Here is a 17,295-nt window from a genome sequence, read left to right on the forward strand (position 1 = left end):
GGTGTGGCGCCGGCCTCAGGGTCCCTGTGTGGACCTCCCGGGCCAGTGGGCGACCCCTGATGTGCCCCCGATGCGCTTGGGCCGCGGGAAGGACCGCGCAGGGCTGCTTCCCGCACGTTTCCTTGGCGACCAGCCTGGCCAAAGGCCTGCGAGTCTGAGGATGGACACCTACCTAGTATGACGGTTTTCACGCGAACCGATTTCAGATGAAATGATGCTGGAGACTGATCCATTATGAGCATCTGAATACAATGAAAACCTTGCTCCCCCTTGACAGCGGTTGGGCTGATCTTTGTTCGCTCCTCTCCACGTCTGCGAGTCTTCCTGGCGGAGGCACTCGTGGCAATGGTGCGCAGGTCCTTTTCTTACCGGTTATGGAAACCGCTACCGTCTCACATCACAAACAATACTTAATGGGGAGATAATGAAATTGCCTTTCGGCACAGCTGAACTCTAGCGTCTACAGCATTCCTCCCCCAACCCCGCCACAGGCCTGAGCCACAAATAACAGAATTTTGGACAACCGAGAACAACAGTCCCTAGTAGGATGGGTGGCCTCGGTGGCCAGCAATGCTGCTGTCATCCCTCGGTGGAGAAGCAGCCAGAGGTCACAGGAAGAGATCGGGCTTTGGCGCTCGACAGACTTGGGTAACACTGTGGCTCCTGCATCTTCTAGCTGCATGGGGTAGGGCAAATTGACTCACCTACTTGAGCCCACATTTCCTCAGCTTTAAAGTGGCAGTTCTAAACCTCGAGGAGTTTGTGTGGGAATCCATAAGCCACTGGAGTGTGGTCTTAACCTGCACGATAGGGGCTGTGACTGTCACTTTGAACAGTTTTCTTTTAGGAAGCAGCTGCTGCCTTTAACCAAAGTTAGAAATGTTTAGTTTGGAGGTGATTTGAAAGTTATTCAAGCATTAAGATATTGGCTGTGTTTTTAATGAATGGATTTCTTGCAAGAAATCATCCCTCACCTATCATGATTAAATTTTCCACAGCTTAGCAGTTAATGGGCAGGTGATCTAATTAATTTCAATGCTGATCCCTCCATTGCTGGTTTTATTGTCTTGATTCTCTAAGGACTTATGACACTACGTTCCTGGCAATTTCAAGGCTGAATGATTCTTAAATATTTCCTTATACTTTTGAAAATGTTTTTTCACTGTCGGTGTCTCCTATGTTTTTTCAAACAAATAGCAGTTTATTTGGAATGCCTTTGGGTGCATTAAGCACGTTTATAGTAACATGATAGAAAATATATAAAGTTTGGGTGATGGAAATTTTTATAAATTATTCTTTCTTTCGTCTTGATTACCAAGAAAGACAAGCCATCTCTAAGAAATGCCTTTGGGGCTTCCCTGGTGGCCCAGTGGTTAAGAATCTGCCTGCCAGTTCAGGGGACACAGGTTTGAGCCCTGGTCCGGGAAGATCCCACATGCCATGGAGCAACTAAGCCTGTGCACCGCAACTACTGAGCCTGCACTCTAGAGCCCGCAAGCCACAACTACTGAGCCTGTGTGACGCAACTACTGAAGCCCATGCATCTAGGCCCGTGCTCCGCAACAAGAGAAGCCACCGCAATGAGAAGCCCCTGCTCACCACAACTAGAGAAAGCCCGTGTGCAGCAATGAAGACCCAACACAGCCAAAAATAAATAAATAAATAAAAAAGAAATGCCTTCATCTGAAAGTAGTTGCGATAAATTAATGTCAGATTATTTTCAGTTACTTTAAGTCAGATTCTACTCCCTTAACCTTCTACTACTTTTAAAAAGCAGGGCTTTAATTGGGCAAGCTTTCAAAAGCACTCATGTTTATTAGGAAGCAAAGGAAAATTATATTTCTTTCAGCATCTTGACTTTTACACCTTAAAGCCAATCAGTGAATGCCCATTAGTCATCTTATCAAAGAAAAACGTACATTAAAAGAATTTGTTTTGATTTATTAAATTTCCATTTGTCAGTGTTTTTTCAAAAGCAGAGTGTTGCTGTCTTTAGGAAAGCACACTGAGCTGGGAAAAAGAATAATGTGGAAGAGTCATGACAATGTAGACTTTTCTAAACAGATGTATTAAAAATACTGCAGTGTTAAGGGGACTGGACTCACAGTGTTTTTCATGAAATGGGGGCTTCCTACAAGACTGAGAGGTTAAGGAGGGTTTTGAGGCAAGATTCTTACGTGTTATCAATGCTGCAGCCATGATGGACATGGCTGGTGAGTCCTCTCATTTGCATGATTTGCTCACAGCAATGTCTGTAGTTGCCTGAACTTAGGGAGCCTTGACCGCAAGTCACACGTTCAGATTCAGGAAACAGGCAGTTTTCCCTTCTAGTCTCGTCTTAGTCACTGATCAACTGGGAAACTTCGGACAAGCCCCTGAACCTCTCTGCACCTGGTTCCTCTGTTGTAAAATGCTGGGGGCCTCAGGCTTGATTGGGGATCAGAATCATGTGGAGGACTTGCTCTGCAAAGTACAGGGAGCATGCTGGGCCCCCCACCAGGATTTCTAAGTTGGCAGGTCTGCATTGGGGCCTGAAAAATGTACATTTCTAACAGGTTCCCAGGTGATGCTGATGCTGCTGGTTGGGAACCTCACTTTGAGAGACACATGTATGCACAGCCCTTTGTGAGGTGGACTTTGATAATGACTCTGCTTGTTTTAAAAAATCTATTGTTTGATAAGGCTGGAGATACAGCTTTGGGGAAAAACAGTTCTCCTTCTGCATCTGGGGCAGGGGCTGAGGGGCACAGTTAAGGGCACTGGGTGAATCACCCATCTGCAGGTGTCTACCTTTAAGGGCAGGTGACAAAAAGAGCCCCAGGATGGATGCTGTAGGCTCCAAGGGAGGAAGAACCCACAGGGGCAGTTCAAAGTCCCTGAAACCTAGGGCATCCTAGTCCAGATTTCGGTTACAGTGAAGAGAAATGCCCTTATACTATTTTTCTTCTCTCAGTCACCTTTTTGGAGAATTAGATGTATAAAGGTCAATGCTGAGTGGCAATTATAGGATCAAAAACTTTCTGACTGGGGCAGACAGTTGGACAAGTCATGCTGTATTCCCACTTTGATGATGAAGGCCGGTTATTAATTTCGATAAGCTCTTTTTACCCAGTATGAACCAAAGCCCTGGCAGAGTGGCCATGTTGATCCTGCAATGCACTGGGTCCAACAAGCTGGAGCAAGGCCTGGGTACCTGCCAGCCTCTCTCACGGTCATTAGCTCTTTTAATCAGATCTGAGCCCATGAGCTACCAATGAGGAAAAAAGTCCTAAGAGAAACTGAAAAATGTGTTCAAAGTCTCACAGCTAGTAAAAAAAAACCAGAGTCAGGGATTAAATGGAGGGCTCCTGCTTCAAGTCCGAGTTCCCAGCCGCTTCCTAATGCATCACTGGGGTCCTCGACTTCTTACAGATGCCTGCCCTGAGCTATGGTGTGCCAACCAGGCTGGCATTTGCGGCTTTGCTTTTAAACGTTTGATTATGCATGACCTATTTTTCACCCTTTGGCAAAGTATGATTTCTTTAGGGGAAGAAAGAAACCAAAACTCTTGAGCTGGATTTACAAGAACACAGTTTTCCAGGTCTTCTCTCTTCAAAAATGCATCGAGGTTGGCTTTGGGCCCTCTTTTTTATTTTTTTAAGATTTTTTTTTTTTTTGATGTGGACCATTTTTAAAGTCTTTATTGAATTTGCTACAATATTGCTTCTGTTTTATGTTTTGGTTTTTTGGCCGCAAGGTCTTAGTTCTCCGACCAGGGATCGAACCCGCACCCCCTGCATTGGAAGGCGAAGTCCTAACCCCTGGACCACCAGGGAAGCCCCTGTGCCTTCTTAAGTCTCCTCAGACATAACAGGCAGCTCGTGGGGCTTTGGTGGCTTCTCTCGGTAGTTCAGACTATTGTGAAGCTGATGTACCTAGTTCCCAATTATTCGGTGCCTCATGGCTCTACCGACGTATTACAGTAGATCAGAGTATGTGGATGGAGTGCGTGCCGCTGCTAGTAGAGAATCTTTTTACTAGTAAAATATTTTTCCCTGCAAATATTCCCTAGAGATGCCAAAGTGAAAACAGACCACGTGACACAGTGAAGCATACTGTCTTTCTTTCCAGGGAGTTGCGTAATCAATGATCGACATCACAAACTTTGTCCTGATCTGATTTACCCAAGGAGAGTTCAATCTCTGCTTCTGAAACAACTGCCCATGGGAGAATCAGTGGAAAACCAACTCAGTTCTGGAGCAAACCGCAGGAGAAAGAAGAAGAGGGGGCAGGGGCGGGAAAGATACAGACTATCAACCAAAGTACATAAAACTTTTAATGAATTAACCTTACAAAAGACAATGGCATCAAAACATCAGACGTGTTTGGTACAAAACTAGTCCTAGGTTGTAAGAACTAATTCTGGTGATGGATGGGAACGTGCTGCTGGCACGAGACACGACAGAGCAAGGTGACGGAGCCATGGATCCCAGCTGGGCCCGTGGACAGTCACTGCAATGAGACACGTGGGTGAACACAGTCGGATTCCATGGGAGGTGACAAAATCAACTTAGTCACACATACTGTGTGTTTTAGTATCAGACTAGCAGATGCGGTTGGCGAGCTACCATATTTTTCCAAAAAAGAACATGCACCGGAAGATAATATACACCCCCTAGTTTTATTGCCTTAAGAATTTTTGTCTGTTTTGCCTCTCTCATCTCTGTCAGTTTCTCTGAAGGCTTTTCGGCTGTAATGCACACTCCTTTCCCTTCTGCTCAGGAGTAAGCACGGTGCAAATGGCAGGGCGATCTTGGCACACATCAGACACCAAACGGCAGGCCACCGGGTCACAGGAATGAGTCTACAGAGGCTCCAGAGGACAGAACAGAGCACACACATCACAAACGAGGGACAAAAGTGGCAGTCAGAAAGTGCATTGTTATCTTCCTGAAAATACAGTCTTCTTGCCAAAACCGAGGCAACGCTTCAGGATGCCAGGTTGCTCTGGGAAAGGGACCGTGACATCTCTGTGTTCACAAAGTATGTCTTCAGGTCCCCCTTTCCTTTCACGTTGATTATTCCTCGACATGTGCACGTGTATCCCAGGGTCTGCAGAATGAGGCTCGTCTCCTCAGTAACCTGGAAGCACAGTGACAGATGAAGAAGTGCTTAGTGCCGATGCGGACACAACCCTTTCAAAGAGCATTTGACTACAAGAATAAAGAGCCCCCAAATGTTCATGCTCTTTGACCCATTCATCCTACTCCTGAGAAATCAGATGAGAGAATAATCCATGAGAGGAAGAGCTTTCTAAGGACAATGTTTAATTCAGTGCTGTGAAAGTTAAAAACTGGAAACAACCTAAGATTCAAGTAATCTCCAGGGTTAAGTAAACTACGATGCCATCGTGCTTGCTTCAGCAGCACATATACTAAAATTGGAACGATACAGAGAAGATTAGCATGGCCCCCGCGCAAGTATGACACAAAAATTCATGAAGCGTTCCATATTTTTGAGAGTTAAACTTGGGCCAAACGTGCAGTAAACATTTATTTAAAAATGACTATTGACTACTGTTATTAGTTACAGACATCAGTTACAATTTATAGAACTGAAAAATAATGACATGTTTAATTATAATGATTTTAAAGTAAAATTCAAATGTATGGTGTCCTGAAGAAAACAAAAACAAAAACAAAACTACGACGCTATCAAGATCAATGTCACAGATCAGACGATGAAATCATGTCGAACTATTTCAGCCCCCCAAAAAAGAATCAACCCTGGATCCGTGCCATGATTTTAACCACATGAAGATTATGCTTTCACATGTAAGAGACCTGGAAGAAAGGAAGTAAACCTATGTTGAAGTGGTGGGATTTTGGATGATGCTTATAAATTGTTATTAATGTCATTTCCTAAAATAATAAATGTTAATGATAGATTTTAATATAGATAAGAGAAAACACACGAGAAGCAGCACAGTCGACTCTGCAAATGGCCACGTGTTTCAGGTTTAATACACATGAATAAAATGACCTAAAACTGAAAGAACCTTAGGAATTCGCACCAGCCTAAGGGCGGACAGGATGCTCTGCATCAGGTCTGGAAAGTTTCCCCACCTCATTGGATTGACTCGGGTTGCTGAAAGGAGTGACCCCTCCGGGGCAGTCTGTCAGTGTGACAGGACTCCTGATTTCCTGCCACTGCACCACGAGGTGAGGACCCCATCTCTGCACTACGCCCCGGTCCTGCTGGGTCAGTGGGCAGGGAAACCTGCTGGGTAGGACGGATCCTCTCTCCGAGGGGAGGGGAGGTGAGTTGTACTGTCTTCAGCTTGAGCATGTGCTGTGCTCTCGAGAGAGACCACACCTAGGACCGAGGGCAGGGGTCTGATGCTTGCGTGTCAGAGGAACCTCCTGCAAAAGGCATCCTCTCAAGCAGAGAACGTGTGAGGTGCACCGACTGGGATACAAACAAGACCTCAGATTCTGAGGTGAGGGACCACCCATCAGGAACGTGGTGCCCCAGCCAGGCCCCCCAGGAGGTATCTGGGACCTGAGCAGAGAGGGAGGGAGCTATTTCCCCAGAAATCCCTGGTAACACTGCTCTGGAACCATGTGAAACAGCAGGCGAGGAGGAGGGATTTCATCCCACTTCATCAGAGGAAACGGCCATGCCACCTGTAGGGCCCGGCCACCTTGGGTATGTGGGTGACGCACAAGTGCTGGGCGTGACACACGTGTGCTGGGCACGCCACACCACAATTTTGGTTCTGGTGTGGACACCGTCGGGGGGCCGTGTGGTGTTGGGGCAGCAGCAGTGGCAATGAGCCAGCCCCTTGGTGGCTGAGAGAGGCCTGGAGGATGGACACTGCCATGGGGCAGAGGTGGCAGCACATCAAAACCACAGGAGGGCTGGGCTTCTAGAACCCAGGACAGCATCCAGGGGGACCCAGAAGTAAGGCTGAAGTGAGTGTTGTGACGATCTCAAGGGCAGGCTGTGGGAAAGAGCTAGAAAAATCAATCTGTCTTCTGCAGTGTGACCCAGTGGCTGGCCCCTAGCAAAGGGGCCAAAGTGTGGGTCTTTCTGAGCAGAGCAGGAAGGAAAAGGGGGATGCAAAGTCCAGATGCTCACGTCCTGCCCTCCCCTGGCTGGGCCCAAGTCCCGGAGAAGGAGGATAGGTTGTAGCTCGGGAACACTAGATAAGAACTGAAAAACTATGGACATAGTCAAGAAAATCAGATGACAAATATATTCTCCTGACTAGAGCTCTTAGGGGCAATCAGAATTAGAGACTGCTACAGACACTTGGCTTCCGGTCTTCCACGCAGGGAGCAAACACACTGTTTGGAGCCTCGCAGGGTAATTTTGCAGTTGAGGCTGGTGCTGGGCAGCACAGCCTTGGCATTTCTGAGCTGGCCGTTGGAATCTGTATCGCCAATCGCACAGTTATCGTGACATTCAGAGAGCCATCAACCTAATGAACTCCAGCTGCGATTCCTCCAAGTCCAGGGCAAGCCTGGCTGGGGGACGAGGGGCTTCCTATGCTGTTCTTGGGGGCACAGGAAGCATGGTGGGAGTGTAAATCATCTTGAATAAAAAGAACTTGTTCTTCAGGCCCAGGGGAAGTTTTAAATATTCTCAGCATCATTTTCAATTCTTCCTGGCATCTCACTACTGGGTTTTTCGCACATAAATGGAAATGAGAGGCTAGTGGAGCTGGGGTGCGCTCTGCCCTCCGGAGAAGAAAACCTACCCAGATGCGGACCCTCCAGCCACTGAGCTGAGTGAACACGCAGGCCTGCGGAAGACATCCCTCACTCTGGACGGGCTGAAACCTGTCTTGTTCCCTCCCCGGGCTCAAAGAAAGCGCACAGAGACGGTCCAGGTGGCTGCACGGCACTAAGTCACACGGACTTTTATGAGGCCCAGTTTCCTCTTAGAGACACACGTGATCATTGTCAACATTGACCTGTAGGGGATTTACGGTCTCCGGGAGGGCACGTTCCCCTGACTGGCCTCTCTCTCACATTAATTTTGATACTTATCCTAAGTGCTCGAAAAGTGCTTGGAGAGTCGGGAAGCATGCGGAACTACCGTCCATCTTCCGAACGTTCCTGGTGTGCGGTGGAGGCCTAGGTTGGCCCACGGGTGGGCGAATGTGTTCCTGGTAGGAGCCTGCCTTTCTCCCCACCAAGCAGAAGACCCGGGCTGCCCAGGATCGCTGGAGCATCCCTGGGCACGGGGAGCGGCCAGCCATGTACAGACAGAAAGCCCTAGTCAGAGGAGCCCCGTTTTTGCTGAGAGCTTGGTCTGGGGCGGATCCCAAGAGAACAGCCGGCTCTATTTTTCCTTGGCAGTGGCCAATTTGGCCGGGAAGGCCTGGGATACTTCCTCTCCTCCTCCACACTCCTCTTTTCTTCTCTCGCTCTTCTCTGTTGGATGGTTGCTAACTTTTCAGCAACTGCTGACTCATATTCTGACTGCAAGGTGAACACGTAGAAGTCACGTGTGTCACCTTCCATCTAAAGGTCAAGCTCTGCCTGAGAAAGGCCACAGAGACAGGATCCTCTAGGAGGAATGAGGTAGTCACACTGAAAGCAAGCGAGCTCTGCAGGGGTTTCACGAAAAGCCCCTCCTAGGTGATGCTGGAGCTGACAGCTCCCTGCAGAGGTTAACAATGGACTCCAGTGTCCAGCGTACTTTTGGGAGGCAGGGTTATTTGAGGATTTCCGCCAAGCTGAGGCGCAGAACAGGGGCTCAGGGAATTCTCTGAAGAGGACAAAAAACCGATAAAGCCTGTTAGCTGTGTCCAGTGATTTTCATACAAACTTGCCATTTGGCAGGAATTTATCTTCCAGAAGACAAAAAAGCTGGGGTGAAATGTGGAACCATTGCTTTTTGAGGGCGAGGAAAACAGAAAGTTCCACACAGACACACAGGCACGTGCGCGCACACACACATACACACACACACACATATCCTTCTCCTTCGGAGAGTGAGTCTCTCATTTTAGGTGCTGGTGCTGTGACCCAAGCAGGTGTGCGCAGTCACCACTGCTTTTAACTTGTCAGATCTTGGAATTCTCCCCCTTGGGTGGATTCCAGAGCCTTCCAGTCATTTTCAGATATCTGAATTCCATGCTAGTCTGATCTAGTACTGTCATTTCACCTCACTCCATTTCATCTCTTCCTCTCCGCAGTTGGCCCCTTCACTCATCCTCCAAGTTCAGCCCCTGGGGAGCGGAAGGCAGGTGGTCACATCTGGTCTGGGTTATACCAAGGAGAAGGGCACCCCTGCCACCCCTCCCATCAGGTGGCCGCACTGCCCTGTTGGTCGCTGTGATCACCTATTTTCCCAAATGCAATAACCTTCATACTATTTCACAATTTTTATGGTTCACAGTTAATGCAGAAACGAATTAGTATTTCCCCAATAAAAAGTTTCACTAAATTACAAAGTTTACTTTCTTCCCTCTGTTTTAATATATTATCCTTAGTATATACTTAAGTATGGTTCCCAAGACGACAGACATGGTGGATAACAACAGAACAGAATAAATTACCTGGATTTTGTCCAGGACGCCGGTGCTGTCCATCCTACTGGCCACATTTACGGTGTTGCCCCAGATATCGTACTGTGGCTTCTGAGCTCCGATCACACCGGCTATGACAGGGCCATGGTTAATACCTGTGACACACCAGAACCAGCTGAGCACGATTTGAATCATGAACTTGACAGTGTAAGCAACTGTCTCAAACAGGGAAGTTTTACAAGACCATTCCTGAACCATCATTACGCAGCAAACATTTGCCCAACTCATGGAACTCTAAAACAAAGAACCATAATTCGTCGAACTTCATCATCTCAAAAACAGTAAAATGTTTGTCTTTCTTCCTCTTCTTGATTCACGCTCATATGTCTATTTGCCATTATTCCATAATAGCGTAAAATTGGTAGACTTTATAAAACTCAACATTATAATTGTTTTTCTATGATGCCACATAATCTTAGGCAAGGGATGATTATCTTGTTTTCCGATAGTTTTGTGGTAATGCACCTATTTTAATTTTAACCAGCCACAGCGAGTCTGTGAACTCTATTTATTGGCCGTCCTGCCGCTGGTGGACTTCTGGGTTCCCTCTAATGTTTTGCTTAAACCACCACCAGCCCCTTGACATGTGTGCTGCATTCTCTACCTGCCATGTACTATTCTGTGAGCTTGACATGTACAAGCTTCTAATTCTCACAGACCCCTGCCTGGGGTCTTCCCCCACCCCCAGTGTAGCAAGTAGGACGATTCCTTGTCCCAAGAACTCAGTTCAAACACACGGACCCACAGTTGTTATGGGCGTCGCAGGGAGGTAGGCCACAGAAATAGAAACAGAGGTATTGACACTGGTTGATTTTTTTCCTCTCTATATTTTCTCCTGGATCTAAGACCCCCTCCTCCCCAGGCTTACTGCAGTAATCAAATCGTATAGATTAATGAGGGTGTTTCTGAGAGATTTCACTCCCCACTACTGAACTGCTTTGTGTACAAGCCCAGTTATAGATCGGAGGCAAAGCCTCCCCTTTGCAATGGAAAGTGGGGCAGGCAACACAGCACAAACGTTGTTCCACAAAATCCCTGAAGGTACGCAAGAGTGAGAAAGAAGTTCTCCTTTGCTTTTGTGGAGTATTCAGTAAAACTCAAATCTCTGTTTCAGACATCCCGAATAATTTATTCCTGCTGCTGGCCGGTGATCTCAGACGCCACTGCCCTCAGCTGTCCTGGCTGCTCTGAGCCCCTGCTTGGTCAGTGGCTCTGGGCCAGGGCAGAGAGCCTGGGGCCGATATTGCTGGCAGCGGGGCGATCTCTGCGGAAGCGCAGGGGCGTGCTTGATCTGTGCTTCCCACTCACTGACTGACTCTACAGCTTGACGTGCGGAAAAGGACATTAGGAGCAAGTTTGGCTCTTACTATGTATCATGATTTTGTAGGGGCTAATATTACCCTTCTGAGTTCCTACTGTGAACTGCCACTGGATGGCACTATGTCCAAAGATGGGGCTGGGAAGCTGCCCTTGGGAGAGACGGAGGGTTTGGGGAAAGGCAAGCTCGGAGGCCACGGACACACTGAGCAGGGCTTCTGCAGACATCGAAAAGAGCTGGTGTGTGGGGTGAGTGTATAGATATTAATAGTTATTCAATAATCAGTGCAAAGTAAGCACTCAATAAGTACCTACTTAAGGAAGTCCATTAACTTGCTCACATTAATTTGGAAAATATTGTTATGGTCCAGACCAAGAACCCTGGGCTTTTGATGTGACAGATATGACTAGCAAAGAATTGTCCCGTTCCCCTTCGCAGTGAAGGGCAATATTGTTTTGGTCCATACATATTTGACAACAGATGGAGTGGGAGGTTGGGGTCAGCAGCTTTTCTGTGTAGAATGGATAAACCACAAGGTCCTACTGTATAGCACAGAGCACCATATTCAATATCCTACGATAAACCATAGTGGAAAAGAATATTTAAAAAAGAATGTATATATGCGTATAACTGTATCACTTTGCTGTACAGCAGAAATTAACACAACATTGTAAATCAACTGTACTTCAATTAAAAAAAAAAGACTATTTGACAGGGGTCATTCTGCCATGCAATTGATTTCTTTTTTTAAGGAGCATACTATGAAAGTTTGAGGATCCCATTTTCCAAGCTGTTAAAGCAATAAAAAGCTCCAGGTGAAAGGGCTGTCTCCACGTTTGATGGGGGCAGCTTCCTGCCCACCTGGCCCTTCTCATCTTTGTACGGGTGGAGCCAGATAAAGGTCCACTGGGCACACAGATGAGAAGGTCTAAATAAAAATGTGTTCAGATGCTCACAATAAGACATACATGCAGTGAAGAGAATCCCATTTGCTCAAGAAATGTGTAATATTTCTGGGTTTTACAATTCAGAACATATGAACACCAAAGGAAGAAAATAGCCCCCAATATTGGGATTTTTTAAAAGTTGAAATCTCTATGCAAGAGAGGTGAAAAGCCACTCAGATAGAATTTGTTAAAAGGACTACTCTTATATGGACTTGCTTTCAGAAGCAGCAAAATATGTTGCCAAGAACAGCATAAAATGGTCAAAGAAGCTCTTACAAATCACAAATGGCCGCAAGTGACCATGCAAACGTCACAAGGTGGTGTGTGCAGACCTGAGGGTTTAAAACACACTTTTTTTGGATAGACATTTGTAAAAGGCAAGGGAGCATGGAACATGCTCAAGAATCAACTTAAAGCAAGGGAAGAACTTACTTGAATTTTTTTTTTTTTTGGAAGAAAGTTGGCTTTTTCTCTGGGATTGGAACGTTCAATCTGAAAAGCTCCAGCTCTGTTAGAATTTAGGACACAGTTGGGGTTCTTATAGGTTGTGACCCCAGGGGTATGGGACTATTCCAACAATTCCAAGATGCATTTTTAAAAAAACAGTCTTACATCTTTGAAGTCTGGATGCATCTTATAGCCCATAGTGGGTCCTACTATCATAAAATGATGGAGGGTTTTACAGTCAGGCTTGCATCAGCTCCTGGCATGGCTGAAGGCTGAGCCTACCATGACCTGCAGAAATGACCGTGGCTGGAGAGACTGAGACCCAGCTCAGGGTCCACTTCTGAAACCAAGTGCTTGCAGCCTGGGTGCAACCAAAGCAGGTGATTTTTTTTTTTTTTTTTTTTCTAATTTGCACAAAAGTGCCTCAGGAGCTCATAGCTGCCCTGGGCCCTTCCACATGCCGTCCAGTTCTGCTGCTCTAATGACGCATTTGTCATTGTACTGCTCCAACATCGCAAGGATTGCGACCTTTCTGTGAATCTGTTCCTGACACCAGGTCTTCTCCACAGCCCACCCCAGATCTGCACAACGTACCTACTCGTAACTTGAAGTCATTGAAGGAGTGCTTGTTGATGGCATCCAGTTTCCCCACCAGGGCGAATGCAAACTCCACCATGGTGCCGATGTGCATGTACTGCCTCTCGGGCTCCTGAAAGAAAAGAGACACAGCAGGCGGGGGTGAGGACTCAGCAGGTGGGGAAAGGCTCCTTCAGTCACAGGATGCACACTCTTTCCTCTGGCCTCCTTGGGGGAGGGGGTGTCGTGGCTGAATTTTGTACCCCCAAATTCATATATTGAAGTCCTAACCCCCAGGACCTCAGAATGTGACTGTATTTGAAGACAGGGTCTCTAAAGAAGGAATTAAGATTAAATTAGGTCATTAGTATGACCAATCTTGTATGACTGGTGTCCTTATAGGAAGAGGAGATTGGGACACAGACACACCCAGAGAGACCATGTAAAGACACAGTGAGAAGGTGGCATTCTACAGGCCCAAGAGACAAGCCTCAGAAGAAACCTTCCCTGTCGGCACCTTGATCTCAGGCTTCCAGCCTCCAGAACTGTGAGAACATAAATGGCTGTTGTTTTAGCTGCCCAGTCTGTGTTACTTTGTTATGGCAGCCTGGGCAGACTTATACAGGGGCTAACCATTTTCTGCCTTTACTGGTCCCTGGGTGGTTTATCATCCCTTGAGGAATAGAGAGTTATCACCCACATGGAGCTGAAGGAAAAGTCCAAGATTTCCAATGAAGATAAGTGGAAATTTCTACTTCTTTTTACTATTAATTTGCATTTATGATTCCTGTTACTAATTCACATTTACCATTAATTTGTAACACCTATTCTGTTTGTGTTTACTTTTGAAGTTCATCCTTTTGAAAATTCTATTTTTGGTTATATTTTTTTAAAAAAGATTCTTTATTAGTATTTGTATATAACCTATAAAAATGTATTCATTTACACGTCCTGAAGGTCCCCCAGTTTTTTGGGGCATAATTTTATTTTATTATTTATTTGCTTGCTTGCTTATTTATTTTTTAAATTAATTTTTATTGGAGTGGTTAGGTGCAGGGGATAGTTTGGAACACAGCTTCGTAAGGCTGAACTGAAATGCAGCCCCGGAGCTGCCGTCAGGCTCTTGGTATGGACGTCCTCTCCGTCTTTCTTTGGTCTCCCTGCCTGATCTGTGAGCTCCACAAGGGCAGAGACTATGTTCTGTTAACCTGTAGACACACACAACAGCAAAGCGCCTGGTGCAGAAGTACTTAGTAAATGTCTATTGAGAGACTACACTTCGGTTGACCGTCGGGTAGCCGAGCGGGGCATGATGTCTGGGAGGAAGAGAGAGTCCTCAGCTGTGGTGGAAGGTCAAAGCCAAGGGATTCGCCCGTGGGAAGCACACGCCCAGAGGAATCACTCACGTGTCCGCTGCAGTGGGCGAGGGCTCCAAGGGAAGAAATGGAAACAAAATATCAGAGGGGTGACCTGGGGGAGGCCCTCAGCTGGGACGGGGCGGGGTCAGTAAAGGACCCCGGAAATACTTGAGAGGACAGAACACGGAGTCATCGCGGGTCTTGCGCTGTGATTTCTGGGACGGTTGTTCATCCCTCTGGGCCCCAGAGGAGTTCAATCAGAGGTGGAGAAAGCTCTTGGGGCATTTGAAGAGGAGGCACCTGGTGACCAGTGGGGGGCATACTCCATGGAGGGTAAAGATAAAAACCAACTCTGAGGGTTTCAGTGGGGATGACTGAGAAGGGAAACGGACAGAACCCACCCATTCAAGATGCCAAGAAGATGGAGAAAACCACAGTAACAGCTAAGGGAAACAGGAACACGGCAAGAGGGCAGTCCAATGACCCACACGGCCTTCTAATAATGCCAGTGAAGGGGATAGCACTAAAGCAAGTCTCCCAACCTGGGCACTGCTGACATTTGGGTGGGATCAATCTTTGTTGGGGGGTGTCCTGCACACAGCAGGGTGTTGAGAAGCATCCCTGCCTCTGCCCACTAGATGCCAAGAGCATCTCTCCTTCCAGTGTGACAACCAAAACGGTCTCCAGACATTGCCAAATGTGCCCTGGGGAACAAAATTGCTCCCAATTGAGACCACTGTACTAAACTTTATACACACACACACACACACACATATATACATATACACACACACACACATATATATATACATACACACACACACATATGTACACACACATATATATACACACACACATATATATACATATACACACACACACATATATATATACATACACACACACACATATATACATATACACACACATATATACCTATTTACACACACACATATGTATACATATATACACACACATATATATACATACATATATACATACATATATATATATATATATATATATATATATATATATGAAGGGGGAAGAGGAATTAAGAGAAAGATTTCTTCCTTCCTTTCCTCGAGTGAATTGTATCATTCTAGAAAAAGATGGATGAAATACTACTGTTGCCATAAATCCGCAACTTAAAAGTGTGGGAGCAAAACCAAACCATTTAAAACATTAGAACCACAAAGCAGACTGTCAGCTAACTTTGGTGGAAATGCAGAGAGTCATTTCTTAAGAACAGTTACACTTTTCCATCGGAGCTTGCTAATATCTCTTGTCTCATGACTTAGGGGGAAGACATGACTTGGAGGTATATGCAGGCAGTTGGAAAACATCTTGCTCCTTGACGGGAGGCATGAGCTGTTAAATCAACAGACAGGATCCTGTGCCGTAAAAATTACAACAGTCCTGGCAAGGAGAACAGACTGGCTGTGGGAGAAATGGTTTGCTTTTCACGGAATCAAGGTGCAGCAAACGAGCTTCTCTCCCTGATAAATGACTGCCCAATCTGTTTCCAGGCAGCAGTCTTCCACTGTGGGTTTGATGTGACCTCAGTGATAAATGAAGAGACTGAGATCTGGGAGTGGGGTTGAAATCCAACGTCAAGGGCTCATTAGGGTTTAGTAAAGCCTAGAGAAAATTATGCTCAGTCTCTAGAAGAGCTCAGGTCACTTCAAGAAGTCCTTATAACTGAACTTTTGATAAATGTTTGATGACAGCCTGAAACAGCTCTTTCTTCCATGATCCAAATAATTTCTCCCATCTCTAAATATTTAACTGACTTCTAGCTACACAGAGAGACCACTCATTCAGTTTCCTGGAACACACTTGGAAAGCTGTTTGTTTTGCAAGTTTCACCTGCAGGGAATGTGGCATAAAGTAAATGCATGTTTATTGAGGTTATTTTATAACCCAAGTGACTGGTATTGACCGAGGTGAAATTAACACAAGCCTCTGCTCCTGGCTTCTCCTCTCTTTCCTCCTCGCCTTCCTCTATCCATCAAACGTCCACTGCGTTCCTGCTGTCTTGGTGCTCATCTGATTCTGAAGATTTGGAACTGCTGTCTAAGGAGCACTTAGTTCTGCTGCCTGCGGCTCCTGGGAGAACGGATCAGACCTCACAGTTCTCTGAAGGAGAGTCACCCCAACCAGGTAAGCTGCATGTCCCAGCATGGAGATCGGCCCTCACCTGGGAGCTCAGGGCATCTGAGTTTCAGGCACCTTTTGGAGAGCAGGACTGGAACCCACAGCTTCCCAGTGTTTATCATCAAAACTCAGAGGCATGAAATAATGTTTATGGAAAATGGCCTGATTCCTGGGCCATCTGTGGATTCCTCTGTATCCAGTGAACTTGGATTAAACTGGACGCAATGTTCTCCACCTGATCTCACTCTACCAAAGAATGTATTTGATTAAAATATGCATTAAGAGATGTTCTAGGGCTTCCCTGGTGGCGCAGTGGTTGAGAGTCCACCTGCCAATGTGGGGGACACGGATAACAACCTCCCCCCTCAATGTGTTAGACCATTTTCCATAAGGAAGTTACTGAGCTCACTGTTCACTACAGACCCATCCTAATGCTTTGAGGGCCCGTTTGTTAGAGCTTGGGTCAGGGACCCAGTGGAGCATCCAGCTGCAGCCTGATGTGGCTTGGTTTCAAATATATTAATGAATGAGTGACTTGACCTCACCTTATGAACACTAAAGCACTGCACTTGTGTTGGCTGCTGGAAATTTCGGAACAATTAATAGCAATAGTGTATGTATGCACGTACTTAATCCTCACAACGTTTCCCATGAAAGAATGCCTGTCTTTATCCCCATTATGCAGATGAGAAAGGGAAACCCAGAGAGGTTAATAACTTGTGTAAGTGGAATAACCAGGCTTTGCAGGTGGGCAATCTATCTCCAGGGTCCTCAATCTTCATTTACTCTAAATGTAAATGGATTAAATACTCCAATCAAAAGACACAGAGTGGCTGATAGGTTACAAAAAAAATCCATTTATATGCTGCCTACAAGAGACTCACTTCAAATCTAAAGACACACTCAGACTGA

General features: G+C 46.1%; 1 protein-coding gene and 1 non-coding gene across 2 annotated transcripts in view; one reads left to right on the top strand and one right to left on the bottom strand.

The window, feature by feature from the left end:
* Positions 1 to 4,299: 4,299 nt before the first annotated feature.
* ADCY2 (adenylate cyclase 2) overlaps positions 4,300 to 17,295 on the bottom strand; it is a 430,840-nt gene continuing 417,844 nt past the window's right edge. The window contains exons 23-25 of the mRNA XM_024752509.1: positions 12,887 to 13,001; positions 9,551 to 9,675; positions 4,300 to 5,121 (exon numbers count right to left, since the gene is read on the bottom strand). Of these exons, the coding sequence (XP_024608277.1) occupies positions 4,969 to 5,121; positions 9,551 to 9,675; positions 12,887 to 13,001 (393 nt within the window). The 3' untranslated portion in view covers positions 4,300 to 4,968. The remainder of the gene's footprint in view (positions 5,122 to 9,550; positions 9,676 to 12,886; positions 13,002 to 17,295) is intronic.
* On the top strand, positions 5,390 to 5,496 carry LOC112404532 (U6 spliceosomal RNA). Its single transcript, XR_003004113.1, has one exon. It is a non-coding gene; the product is annotated as a U6 spliceosomal RNA (small nuclear RNA).

Source organism: Neophocaena asiaeorientalis, unplaced genomic scaffold, assembly GCF_003031525.2.
Source record: "Neophocaena asiaeorientalis asiaeorientalis breed wild unplaced genomic scaffold, Neophocaena_asiaeorientalis_V1.1 scaffold52, whole genome shotgun sequence".
In the NCBI taxonomy this organism is placed as follows: domain Eukaryota; kingdom Metazoa; phylum Chordata; class Mammalia; order Artiodactyla; family Phocoenidae; genus Neophocaena; species Neophocaena asiaeorientalis.